Here is a 13,558-nt window from a genome sequence, read left to right as displayed (position 1 = left end):
TCCTTATTGTCTGTCTCCCCCACTGAAAGGTAAGCTCCACCAGGGCTGAGATTTCTCTGCTCTGTTAACCTCTCATCCCCAGGGCTGTGGAGTGTGCCGCACGTGGCAGGAGCTGTCAGTAAATAATATTAGTGGAGTGGACAAATGTTCCTGATTTGCAGCGACTGTCTTTCAGTGGTGCAATACCATCAGTGCTCACCGCAGCTATCCTGAAAGAAGTTCTGATTCCGGACATCAACCCCATAGGGACAGTCTCCCTGATGATACAGCTCGACTTCAGATTTTTCAACTTTACGATGGGTAGATTGGGTATTAGATGCATTTTTGACTTAGGAAGGGCTTATTGGCGGTGAGGGTAGCCCCACTGTAAGTCGAGGAGCACCCATGATCGCTCAGTATGCCAGAGAAAACCACCCGCAAATGAAGAAACGATCGGCCCTGTTTCCCTAAGACTGCACTGGGAGCTTCGAGAACCCGTAAGGTAGCCATCTGGTGAGCACGGTGCGCTCCGAAAGGGAGGTGGACAGGGTTGGGAGGCCGAGGCCGGCAGATGGCTCGAGCCCAGGAGTTCGAGACCAGCCTGAGCAACACAGACCCCCGTCTCTACAAAAAAATTAAAAATTAGCGAGCCTGACGGCGCGTGCCTGTGCTCGCAGCTACTTCCGAGGCTGAAGAAGTAGGATGGATTGAGCCCAGGAGGTCGAGGCTTTAGGGAGCCGAGATCGCGCCCCCGCACTCCAGCCCGGGGTACAGAGCGAGACTCCGCGTCGGGGGCAGTGGGCTGGAGGCAGCGGGCTGGAGGCAGCGTTCAGGTGCGGCGCGCTCAGGTGAGGCCGGCCCACATGCCCGCCCACCGCCGCCAAGCGCGCCCTCCATTGGCGGTTCCGCGGAGAACCCACGCTTCCATTGGCCGATGCGGGATGAGGGCGTGTCCGGCCCAGCGGCGCCCTGAAGGCGTGTCCGGCTGCAGCCGAGGCTCTCCGGGAGTCCCCGGAGAGTAGGGGCGGGCGGCGGCCCTAGTCTTCTGCGGAGCGCCGGGTGCACACCGGTCCACTGCGAGAGGCCTAGGGCCGAGGGCCGAGGAGCTGGCCTGCGCCCGCCGACCCCGGCTTCCCTCCGCAGTCGCCCAGGCATCCCTTCCCCCCACAGCCGAGCGGCGCCGGGCCCGGGGCCGGGGTCGACGGGCGCAGGCGCATTGGGCGCCCCTGGCAGCCCCCGCGGCCCGCCCCGTCCGCTGCCCGTCCGAGGAGGCGGAGGGCGATGACGTCATCCAGCGGGGCGACGGGCATTGGGCGCCATTTTGAAAAGGGAAAAAAATCCCTCCCCGGCGGTGGCGGCGGCGGCGGCAGCCGGGGCTGAGCGCTCGGCTGCAGCGGCGCGGAGGCCGTCTCCCTGGTCTGCCGCGGTCCCCGCCCGTCCCGCCGCCGGCTGCCATGGCAGGTGAGGGGGCCTGCGCGGGCCGGCGGGGGCCACGGGGGCGGGCGGGGGCCGCGGCCGGCCTGACCGTCCCGTTGTGTTTGCAGGAGCCGGAGGCGGCGGCTGCCCCGCGGGCGGTAACGACTTCCAGTGGTGCTTCTCGCAGGTCAAGGGGGCCATCGACGAGGACGTGGCCGAAGGTGAGGCCCGCGCCGCGCCCCGCCCCGGGACCCTCGCGGACAGCTCCCAGCCCGGCCGCGGCCTCCGGGCCCCAAGCGTCCGTGGAAGCAGGCAGGAGGATGGGGGCCGGGCGGGCGGGGCAGGGGCCAGGGGCCGAGCTGGGGGCCGTGGTCGGGGGGCGGCCGTCCTCTGTCCGCTGTCCCTGCCCGCGGGGCACGGGTGGAGGCGCCGGGCCCGCGGCGGGGCTTATGTAAGTCACCAAGGTCACGGGCGGCCGGGCCCTCCGAACCCAGCGCCTAGGGGTGCCTCCTGCCCGGGGCGGAACCGAAGCCCGGGGCTCTCTCCTGCCCGGGGCGGAACTGAGGAGATCGTTGCGGAGCCGGGGACGGGAACGGAGTCCCGATCCTGCGCTCGGGCAGCGCGGCACAATGGCCCAGAGGCTGGGAACGCGCCTAGGGCTGGGTTGGGGCCTCGGCCCCCACCGGGCTCTGCGTTTCATCGCCGGTGCGCTCTTGAGCGAGGCTGGTTGCCTCGGTTTGTCCACCCATAACAAGAGAGCCGGACTCCCTGATTCTTAAGGTCTGCTTTCTGAGGTTCTAAAATCCTTTAATTTTACTGTGAAGTATTGCTACCTTCTCCACTGATATATTTTAAGGTCTCTATTCCCGATTTTAATCTTGAACTTTATGGTATTACTTGAAGTTAGCTGGTCTTTTCCTTAAATCATACCCTCAAATTGGCCCAGGCACAAAGTTTTAGGGTGATGGGAGGGAACTGGGGAGTGCCTCCCACCCCAGCTTCCCATGAAGCTTACCTGTCACCTGAAAGTTAAAAAACTATGTAGCTTTTCTCCTTCACCGTTGAATGTCTCAGAACTTGGTCGAGTCTTAGAAGTTTGATTGCTATTTCAGATTCAGAATGGTAGTGACTTTTTTGTTGTTCATACATCTTACTGAACATTGTAAACCTTTAACCTTTTCTTAAAAATGATTGGTGTTTGTACCAAATACACCTTCCCTGCCTCAAGTTACTAAAAGCCGCTTGTCAGACGTCCTGTTCACTTCCCTGCATCTCGGCACCCCCATCCCGTGAACTTTTACTCCCTCTTCCCTACCCTGTACCTCTCCCTGGCAGTGTCTGGTTTGGCGCATGACCCGTGAGGACATCTGGAGATTCTGGGCCCCGTGGGACAAACAGGGCCTAGGTTATTAAGCAGGTGAAACTGGGCTCTAAGAAATGCGTAATGTATATGGTTTGAGATTAAAACTAGGTGCATTTTATGTGATCTAAAAAGTTTATTGATTTTATTTCTTTAAAATACATTACTTTTTTTGTTTGATTTTGCGTGTGCTAAGCAAGTGACAGTTCAGCCTTACTCAAGTGTGCCTTCTATCGCAAATAAAGCAAAACTTGTTTGGGAGTAGGAAGGTGAGAGGGCTTAATGCTTGCCTTAATTTCTGTTAACTCTTTGTTTTCTTTTTTGGAGGCAGGGTCTCACTTTGTAGCCCAGGCTGGATGGAGTGCAGTGGTGCGATCTGGGCTCACTGCAACCTCTGTCTCCTAGGCTCAAGCGATTCGCCCACCTCAGCCTCTGGAGTAGCTAGGACCACAGACACGTGTGCGCCACCACACCAGGCTAATTTTTGTATTGTTGTAGGGGATTTCGCCATGTTGCCCAGGCTGGTCTTGAACTCCTGGGCTCAAGTGGTCTGCCCACGTCAGTCTCCCAAGGTGCTGAGATTATAGGCGTGAGCCACTGCACCTGCCTGGTTTCTTTACTTTAAAAAAAAAAAAAATTATTGATAAGCTGAATGAATTAAAATTTAAGTATAACTAAGGTAGTGTATTTTAAATGTGACTTTACACATATGAAAATAGCATTCTTTCTTTAAAAAAAAATCTTGGGCTGGGTGTTGTGGCTCATGCCTATAATTCCAGCACTTTGGGAGGCCAAGGTGGACAGATCACTTGAGGTCAGGAGTTTGAGACCAGCCTGGCCAACACAGTGAAACCCCATCTCTGCTGAAAATACAAAAGTTAGCCGGGCGTGGTGGCACATGCCTGTAATCCCAGCTACTTGGGAGGCTGAGGCAGGAGAATCACTTGAACCCGGGTGGTGGAGGTTGCAGTGAGTGGAGATCGTGCCATTGCCCTCCAGCCTGGGCAATAGAACAAGGCTCCATCTCAAAAAAAAAAAATTGACAAATACTTTGTTCTCTGAATTAAACTGATGGGAGCTTTTTGCAGTTTTAAATCCCCATTTTAAGTTAAATTTTGAGTAAATCCAAAAGTTTGGTATTTCGAGTTGTCGTGGTTTTTTTTTTGTAACATTGCTTTGCGGTAATTATCCGCATGTGTTTTGGTTATTGTATGTATTCAGAGCTTTCTATTTTAATCCATGTATGCTTTGGCCATAGTAACCCATCCAGATTAACACATTTATAAGTCACCATCGATTTGTCCCATAGTTGTGATGCCGTTTGTTTGTATTAAGACCAGAGAGTCAGTGATGATGAAGGGAAGTGTAGTCGTTAGTCACCAGGGATTGCTGAGCAGCAAGTATCAAGAAGCTGGTCGTACCCAAATGCAACCCTGAGGGAGAGATGTTGGTGAGAGAGAAGAGATGGGTGGCCGGGTACGGTGACTCACACCTGTAACTCCAGCACTCTGGGAGGCTGAAGCAGGTGGATCACTTGAGGTCAGGAGTTCGAGACTAGCCTGGCCAACATGACAAAACCCCGTCTCTACTAAAAATACAAAAATTAGCCAGGCGTGGCGGGGCCCGCCTGTAATTCCAGCTCCTCAGGAGGCTGAGGCAGGAGGATCGCTTAAACCTGGGAGGTGGAGGTTGCAGTGAGGCGAGATGGTGCCGTTGCCCTCCAGCCTGGACGTCAGGGCGAGACTCCGTCTCAAAAACAAAAAAGAGAGATGGGCAGTTCACAGGGGTGTTTATCGTGCACTGCTGCTCAGGCTGTAGAACTTAAGGTATAGCAGATTTTATTTGTTTAGATTTGTGGCTTGTGAGGCATTTTGTTCTTGAAGGTTTTGTTCTGGGCCAAGTTCAGCTCTGTAGAGCTCTACTACAGCCCTGCACTCTGGCCGCCTTTCTGCCCTCTCTGCAGTGGGTAAGGAGAAAGAGCCTTAGAGATTAAGGCCTGGGTCCTCTCCTGACTTCAGTGGGGTGGTGTCCAGTGCACAGGAAGTGGTGCAGGGGTAAGAGTAGGCACTCCTGACTTTGGAGGTCATGAAGTGAGTAATGTAGGAAAGCCTTTGGTTTTTGTTTTGATTTCTGTTTTGTTTTTAAGACTAATAGTTTTGGGCTGGGGATCAGAATCATAACCTACGGTGAAAGTGTTGGCCTGTGTAAAATTTGATGTGCCCCCCCCTTTTTTTTTTTTTAAAGAATTGGGTTTAGCTATGGGTCAGGTCATTTTGCTAAGAGTTGTGATCCCACTGGGTCATCAGACTTCCCATCCTCCTGCAGGTAGGAGTAGAGCTGAGCTCACAAGGAAGTTATTAAGTGTCCTGCTGATGAGCAGGGGTATGAGCAGCAGTCAGTGGTGACTTGCCTCTCCTCCCTTTGCTGGAAGGTGGGACTAGGTGAGTTTATATGCTGAGGTGCCCAAGAGTTAAAATAGTAAAACCAGGGGACTTCCAGCAGGAAGCAAGTAGAAAAGTTTTTGTTAGCTTCTACCTCCACGATGTTTTGGTTCTAGATGGTGGCTCCTTTCTGGAAATTGTTAACTGTTTTGCAGATTTTTTCTGCATGTTATGGAATCACCTTCACCCAGCCCCTGCTCCCTCTCCTGGAACGTACTTCATTCAGCATGTGATGTGTTTTGCAATGTCACATGGTATTTCATCCTTTGCTTCTCTCTCTGGTAGGCTGAGCTCCTCAAGCTTGAAGGCTGGCTATCCCCTTTCCCACCCCAGCCTTTGTAGAGGACCCAGCACGAAGGTCATGATAGGTGACAGTTGCTGAGTGGTCATTCTGTGCTAGAGAGTGCTCGCAGTGCTTTTCCCATGTCAATTAATCTTCACACAACCCAAGAAGGGAGGAAATATTGTTCTTCCCAGTCTCAGATGCAGAATCCAAGGTGCGGGAGCAATTAACTTGGGTCACAAAGCGAGTATATGGCAGGGCCAGGGTTTGAAGCCATGCCAACTGGCCGCAGAGCCATGGAGTGCTGTATTGCTTCAGCGACCATTTGCAGCCAGCACAGTACTGATGAAGCCCCACTGTGGCATGTGGCCGTCCAGCCTTGGGATGGAGCTGTTCTTCTAAAGCTCGGTAAAAATCTTACTACCAAGAGGCGTGTGAAAATGCTTTTGAAGGCAAATGAAAATGGAATGCCTTTAAAGGAAGTGCGTATCAAAATGATAGAAGATTAGTAACAAGGATTCAAGAATAGCATCACTTTCCAACCAATTCTCAAACTCTTTGAAGAGTAGATACCGCAGAGACAGTAAGTAAGTGAAACACCTGCACGTCAAGCAAGTGCTGCAGCACCTTTGCCTGCGACGGCACTTTCCACATGACTGCAGCCTGCTTACCTGCAGGGAAGCTTTGGGTCTTGCTGCTTTATGTATTACACGAATTGCTCCTGTGGAGAAACCATGAGGAGGGGTTGGGGGAGGAGGGTCTTACATTGAACCTGGTTTTATATAGCTTTATAGCTTGATAACAGCTGGTTCCTTTCTTAGCATTTGCAGTTTTAAGTGTATTGGGGTTTTATTTGTTGATTTTGCTTTAATCAGTTTCTTAATCCATGATCTATTGCTTTGAATTAGACATTAACCTGTTTCTAAAGAGATACACTAAACAAAACTAAAGGTTTGTTTGCTGAAGTCAAGCTTGAGTCTGGGGAGTTACGTAAGTAACATGGATATCTGGTTAATCTGGTAGGATAGCCTTTCCAAGGGAGTTTACATTGGTACTTTGAAAGAAACACTTTAAATCGCAGAAAGGTAACAAAAATTAAGGTAACTTGAGCATCAATACCAGAAAGTTACTGTGTTTCATTGAATGTAAGATAACGTCTGGCTCAATGGCTCACGCCTGTAGACTCAGCACTTCAGGAGGCCAAGGCAGGAGGATCCCTTGAGCCCAGCAATTTGAGACCAGCCTGGGCAACATCTTGTCTCTACCAAAAAAAAAAAAAAAAGAAATTCAAAACGTTTACCAGCTATGGTAGTACACACCTGTAGTCCCAGCTACTCAGGAGGCTGAGGTTGGGGGATCGCTTGAGCCAGGGAGGTTGAGGCTGCAATGAGCTATGATTGCACCACTGCACTCCAGCCTGGGCAATAGAGTGAGACCTTGTCTCAGAAAAAAGAAAAAATAATAATAATTATGTATGTATATATATAATCTTTGAAATTAGGTGTATCTTTTATATATAGTCTATAATGTCTTTTATGTGTATATATAAAATCTACATCTAATTTCAGAGATACTAAGATGTGGGGAAATGTACTTAGAATCAATGAAATACAGTGTTGGTGAATGCAAAACTTGTCAGTCATATTTATTGACTTCTTCTGTGTATAGAAAATGGGCATTTGGTATTTATCTTTTTTTTTTTTTTGTCTTAATGGGACGTGGTGTCTGCTTATTTGAATTATTTCCGGTCTGATTTCTATATTCCATTGTAGAATTTTCATTTACTTAATATTTATATCTGTGCCGTTGAAGAGAACATTCAGGAAAGCATCCTCTGGGGAAGGCCATCAAACAAGGAAACAGTCTAGTAATATTGTGCAGTTTGACTTACGAGAGTTTCATAGGAAGCCTCTGCCTTTAGGAAATCGGTTGTATGCCTTAAGATTCACAGACTCGCCGGGCGCAGTGGCTCATGCCTGTAATCCCAGCACTTTGGGAGGCCGAGGCGGGTGGATCACAAGGTCAGGAGATTGAGACCATCCTGGCTAACACGGTGAAACCCCGCCTCTACTAAAAAAAATACAAAAAATTAGCTGGTTGTGGTCGCGGGCACCTGTAGTCCCAGCTAGCTACTTGGGAGGCTGAGGCAGGAGAATGGCGCGAACCTGGGAGGCGGAGCTTGCAGTGAGCCGAGATCGCACCACTGCACTCCAGCCTGGGCAGCGGAGTGAGACTCCATATCAAAAAAAAAAAAAAAAAAAAAAAGATTCACAGACTCATCCTGCTTAGTACAGCCATATCTTAACACTCAGGAGGCTGGCCTGGTCGTCGTTACATTGTGAAGTTACGTTTACAAGATACGTGGTGGTATTGAATCATACCTGGTGATTTCCATGTTCCCTGATTTTAAGCAGTCTACCGTTCTGATAGGAACTTCCAGGTTGGGTTTGTGTCCGCTGTTTTCAACTCTGAGGGCCCCTTTCTGAGCTTCAGCTCGCTTATCTAGAAGTTAAATCGGAAGCTTTTTATTAAGATCAAACAATGTGCAGTGCTTTTGCAACTTGAAAAGTGCTTTTCAAGTGCTAGATACAACTGTTAATTCTCTTGTATTTTAAGGTATTGGGGCTTGGTTTTAGCTATATTTAAACACAAAAATAGCAGTTTCTTGTTTTTCCTCACCTGCTTGATCTCCATCTGCCCAGATCCCTTCCACTGGGCCTGGCCTCTTCATGTTTACATTATTATTCAGTGATTATTCCCATCCCTTGATCTTTGCTCCTGTTTCTTTCTCCGCCTAGAGTATTTATTTTGCTTCCTGTCCACTCTGTAAGCCCTGCTGATCCTTCTAAATCCACCTCCAATCCCACTTGGCGAGTCCCTGCTCCAGCTCCCCTCAGCGTTCAGTGTCGTCTTAGACTCCAGGCTTCACTTTCACACCGTGTTCCATGTTGTTTAGCAATTGGCTGTGTCCTGCTTGTGGTTCCCTCGTTTTATCACGTGTGTTATTAGGCTTGTCTCTCCCACTGGATGTCAGTCAGCGTATGGAATGTCACAATATTACCAGGTGATGGAGAGGCATTGTGCACGTGGAATTTGGTACACATCCCTTTTTCCCCCTCTTCAGGCTTTGTGTTAACTTGGCAAGTTACTTACTCTTTTCTTATCTGTTAAACGGGTACTATTACTTGTGACCATTACAGGGTTGCTGTGAAGATTCCAGAAAATGTATGGAAAGCTCTGGCAAACAAACACGTTAACTGGTAACTGTTTAGAGGCTGTTGTCTTAAGAGACCCTCTTGCATAGGAGAATAGCTGACTCTGTCACTTCAGAGAGCCAGTTTAAGAAAAACGAAGGGTAATGCAGGGGCCAGCTTTCAGCTTGGCACATCTGAAAAGTTCACAACAGCGTACCAAAGGGCTGCTAGTGCTGGCTGTTGGAAATAGAAACGCAGTTCTTGCCTTCAGGAAACTGTTCGGACACAGACAAGCAGGTGGTTCCTTGCACCATGGCTGGACCAGGGCACACTGAGGCAATGTGAAGAAGTACGCAGTACACAGACTTGGGTAGGGAGTGGAGGGGAGGACATCAGGGTATAAGAAGAGGGAGGAAGGGAGGGGGAGCAGAATGTTCCAGGTGGAGAGGGCTTGGTGTGGGGGTTGGACAGAGCATGGTATGTTCTGAGAGGTCAGTGCTTGGCACGGTCTTCTGGCAGAAAAGAGAGTGGCTGTGATGAGCAGGAGGCTGGCTGGGGCCACAGGATGATGAATAAAGGACGTGAATACTGTGCTCAGGACTCTGAGTGATTGTGAGCTTTTCAGATCCTAAGCAGAGGAGTGACATCAGCTATGTTTTCAACAAGGTCACTCTGCCCTTTGGAGAATGGATGGTGGTGGGTAAGAATGGAGATAGGAAGTTACTGCAATAATAAAGTTTGGGAAAATGGGCTTACTGTAGTTTCGGGGTGGGCAAGCTTTTTTGTATAGGGCCAGATGGTAAGTATTCTAGACTTTGAGGCCATACTGTGCCTGTTGCAACGACTGAATTCAACTCTGCCTTTAGCAGGAAGACAGCCATAGACCCTGCAGAGGAGGATAGGCGTGGCTCTGTGCCCTGCTTTCACACGAGCATGCCTACAGAAACAGGCAGCTGGCCAGATGTCGCCCAGCTTGTGGTTTGCTAAACCCTGACCTAGAGTTGGTTCGCAAAGTCTTTTGGTACTGGAATAATTCTATATACTCTTAATAGTTATATTGAGGATCCAGAGAGCCTTTGTTTGTGCTGGTTATAGCTGTTGATGTTTTCTATATTTGAAATTAAAACAGAACAACTTAAAATATTTATTTTACTTTAAAATAATCTACTACATGTTAACATAACATTTTTAATGAGAAACAACTTTTCAAAAACAAAAAGGTTAAGCAAGAAGAACAGTGTTGTTTTATACTTTTGTACATCTTTTTAAAATAAGTGGCTTAAGAGGTGATGGCTGGATTCTCAGACCTGCTTCTGCATTCAGTGTGTTCCAGTTGCTTTATTGAAGTGTGTAAAGAAAATGTGGCCTCACGCTTCCATGTGGGCAGAGGAGGGGACATCCCGGAGGCTCTTAGCGATGCACTGTAACTCGCCAGGTGGCAGCTTGTTTGAGTGTGCTGGCCCTTTGGGGTGAGTGACATTTCTGTACTCTCTTCCGTCAGAACCCTGAGGTCTGTCTTGTGCTCAGAGTGGGTCTTTTGCTCATGGACATGGTTTGGTAACATCACACGGGGGTTGTATGGAAATACTGTTACATAGAGTTGTTTCTTTTTTCTAAATGTTGACACATTCCGTTATGTAAAATTGAAGAAAATCATATTTTTTAATGTCACCACTGATCTCATCAGAAGAAAAAGTGAGAAACTGTCAAATTAGCAGTAGTAGATAAAAGTTTTCCAAAATTCTAATTTTCTCTTGAAAGCTTGGATTTTATCATTGGTAACAAATACTGGCAGTTATTTTCTGTGAAGTGAGAGGCTCACTGTGTTCATTTTCAAGTAAATTTCTGCCAGATACCAAGTTCTTAATAACCAAAGTTGGTCAGTTGTTCTTTCAAATAAAAATGGCGTTCCATGAAAAAAAGGGCTAGTTGAGCTTGTGTGATACTGTGGAATATGTATTTGGTCTTCCGTAGTACACAACTCCTAAAATCCTCGGGCTCATCAGTGATGTCTTCGTAATGAGTTGGCTAAGGGCCGGCAACCCCTGGGTAGCTTCAGAACGGGGGCTGGTCACCAGAAAGATGTAGGCAGGATTAGAAGGTTGGGACTTTCAGCCCCGATCCCCAACCTCGGGGAGTGGTGAGGGACGGGGGAGCTGAAGGTTAAGCTGATCACCAGTGGCCAGTGATTTAAATAGTCTTGCCTATGTATGGACTGGGTTTGAAGATAGCTTCCAGATGTTTCTGGAGGGGGCCCACCCAGAGAGGGCATGGGAGCTCTGCTCTCAGCCACCATCCCTCGCCCTATGCATCGCCTCTGTGTCCTTTGTAGTCTCCTTTATAATAAACCGCTAAACTAAAGTGTTTCCCTGAGATGTGCGTGCTCGGTGAGGGTTGTGGACACTCTGATTGATGGCCGGTCAGTCAGAAGCACAAGTAACACAACCTGAGGCTTGCTGTTGGCTCTTGAAGTGGGGAGGCAGTCTTGTGGGACAGAGCACTCAACCTGTGGGATTTGATGCTTTCTCCCAGCATCAAGATTTAACGGAATCAGGGGACCCCAGCCAGTGTCCAGTCCAGAATTGACTGCTTCCTTTCTGATGGGGAGAGGTCCCCACACATCTGGTGTCCTAAGTGTGCTGTGAGGATGTGATGGGAGAAACTGAATTTTGTTTTTTGTTTTTCAACACAAACAACTGTACCATGTACTTTTTCTTGAGACAGTTGTACTTGGGGATGCAGCAAAAGTTCTTTTGTGGCACATTTTATCACAGGGTTGGAATTGAATAAAGTGGCGAATTATTTTAACTGTTCATCAGGGAATAAGCTAAGCAAAACTGGCCTTTTTTCTTTTTCTTTCCCTTTTTCCCTGCCTGTGCAGGGCGTGGAGAGGAGAGCTTGGGGCTGCTGCCACAGATCGTGCTGAGCCGCCAGCAGCTCCACCTGCCCTTGGCTTTGCTCATCCGTGGAAATGACAACAGCGTGAAAACGGCAGATGACGTACAAGGATTATGATGAAAATAGTCTTGACCTCATGGACCCTCTGAGAGGTTTTTGAAGACCGTTGCACCCTCAAGGGCCCACAGACCACACTTTGAGAACTGCTGCTTGAATGCAAGCTATTAGCAGTAGGAGTGTCAAGGACAGGGCAGACTTAACTGTCCTCTCTCATCTTTACCAGCTTGTACTGGTTTTGTCTCAAAATACAAAAATAGAGTGTTTATTATGTAAAGAAAATCAAATGATAGAACAGCTGAGAACAGCTGGATCAAGAGCAGAGAGCAAAAGTTCCTCTTCATCCCACTGCTGTCCTGAGTCTTCCTCAGAGCCCGCTGCTCTTAACTGTGTCTCTGTAGATGATTTTCTCTGTGTGTATTTATTTTCTCTGTGTGTATTTATTTATGTTTTGAAACCTGGTTTATGTATGAGCAATCTTTTTTAATCCACAGACGTGGAACCTTATTCTAGACGTTGAGTAAGATTTTCTGTATTAGTATTGGTTTTTTGCTACTTCTTTTCCTTCCTTTCCTTTTTTGGAAATAGGGTCTTACTCCTCTGTCGCCCAGGCTGGAGTGCAGTGGTGCGATCAGAGCTCACTGCAGCCTGATCAGGCTCAAGCAGTCCTCTCCCTGCTCAGCCTCCCGAGTAGCTGGAACTATAGGCGTGCACTGCCATGCCCAGCTTTTTTCTGTTTTTTTGTGGAGACAGGGTTTTGCTGTGTTGCCCAGGATGGTCTTGAACTCCTGGACTCAAGTGATCCTCCCACCTCGGCCTCCCGAAATGCGGGGAATACAAGCACGAGCCATGGCACACAGCTGCCACTTGCCTTTTTTCATTAAGAGTCTATAATTGGAGATCTTACAGGGAACCAGGTTTTCTGCTCAGCCATACTCGAGCTCATTTGACCCCCGGCCACAGCCCCTTGAGATGTAAGTACTACTGTGTTGCCTTCATCATACACATGAGGCGATCAAGTATCAGGAAGATGAAGTCAGTTGGTGAAGGTCTCAGAGCTAATAGGTGCTATACTCGTTATTTGCATGCAGACATTCTGAGTCCAGAGCCCATACTTAAATTTTTAACCAGGCTGCCTTTTTATGAGACTCATTTTATCCTTTTTGATTGCTGCATAGTATTCCCTTACTTATTTAGTCCAGTGGTTCTAATGACAGTGCAGGAGAGTCTCGTCCATCCTTTTGCCCTTCCTGGGTGGCAGACACCCAGGAGTGGGTACACGGTGTCAGAGGCTGTGCACATTTCTTGACTGTTTCAGGCTGGTCTCAAACTCATGAGCTCAAGTGATCCGCCCACCTCGGCCTCCCAGAGTGCTGGGATTACAGTTGTGAGCCACCGCACCCAGGTTGTAGAAGTTCTTTATACATTATGAATATTAGTCTTCTGAGTTTTTAAAAATTGTTGACCTTGACTTTTAATTCTTTTGCCCCCATTCTGCACTCTCCTCTCCGAGTACAGTTGAATTTATTACACGTGTGTCTTTGACTAGATTTTTTTTTTTATTGCTGTTGCTACTCTGGAAATGAAGAAAAAGAGCTGAGATCCATGTTTGGGTCAGTAATGGGGTGGAAGAGGAATAATGTGTGGGACAAAAGGCGACTGGCGAATTGAACTGAAATACCATGCGAGGCTTAATGATGGGGGTGGATATTTTCTGAGCAATGTGTCGTTAGGGCAATTTTGGCATGCGAGCATCTGAGAGTACACTTACCGAGCCCAGGTGGCAGGGCTCACTCCGTTACAGGCCTCCATTATTATCTCGTGGGAGCGCCATGGCAGGTGTGGACGGTCGGGAGTTTAGAGCTCAGAGGCAGGGGCAACCGTGAAAACAGGCAGTCCTGGAGTAGTCACAGAAGTCTTGCTAATGATG

General features: G+C 48.5%; 1 protein-coding gene across 4 annotated transcripts in view; it reads left to right on the top strand.

Moving 5' to 3' along the window:
* The first annotated feature begins 928 nt into the window (after window positions 1-928).
* PPP2R2D (protein phosphatase 2 regulatory subunit Bdelta) overlaps window positions 929-13,558 on the top strand; it is a 56,383-nt gene continuing 43,753 nt past the window's right edge. For 2 of the 4 annotated variants that reach the window (XM_030805254.1, XM_030805247.1), the window contains exons 1-2: window positions 1,237-1,440; window positions 1,524-1,616. Coding sequence is in view for 2 of the 4 variants with exons in the window: in XM_030805228.1 (XP_030661088.1) it covers window positions 1,434-1,440; window positions 1,524-1,616 (100 nt within the window). In the remaining 2 variants the exon portion in view is untranslated. Of the gene's footprint in view, window positions 1,441-1,523; window positions 1,617-13,558 lie in introns of all 4 variants that reach the window. The other 2 variants (XM_030805228.1, XM_030805236.1) reach the window with 2 other exon arrangements.

Source organism: Nomascus leucogenys, chromosome 3 (genome assembly GCF_006542625.1).
Source record: "Nomascus leucogenys isolate Asia chromosome 3, Asia_NLE_v1, whole genome shotgun sequence".
In the NCBI taxonomy this organism is placed as follows: domain Eukaryota; kingdom Metazoa; phylum Chordata; class Mammalia; order Primates; family Hylobatidae; genus Nomascus; species Nomascus leucogenys.
Note: the sequence above shows the minus strand (reverse complement) of the source record. Positions and strands in the feature narration are given on the sequence as shown.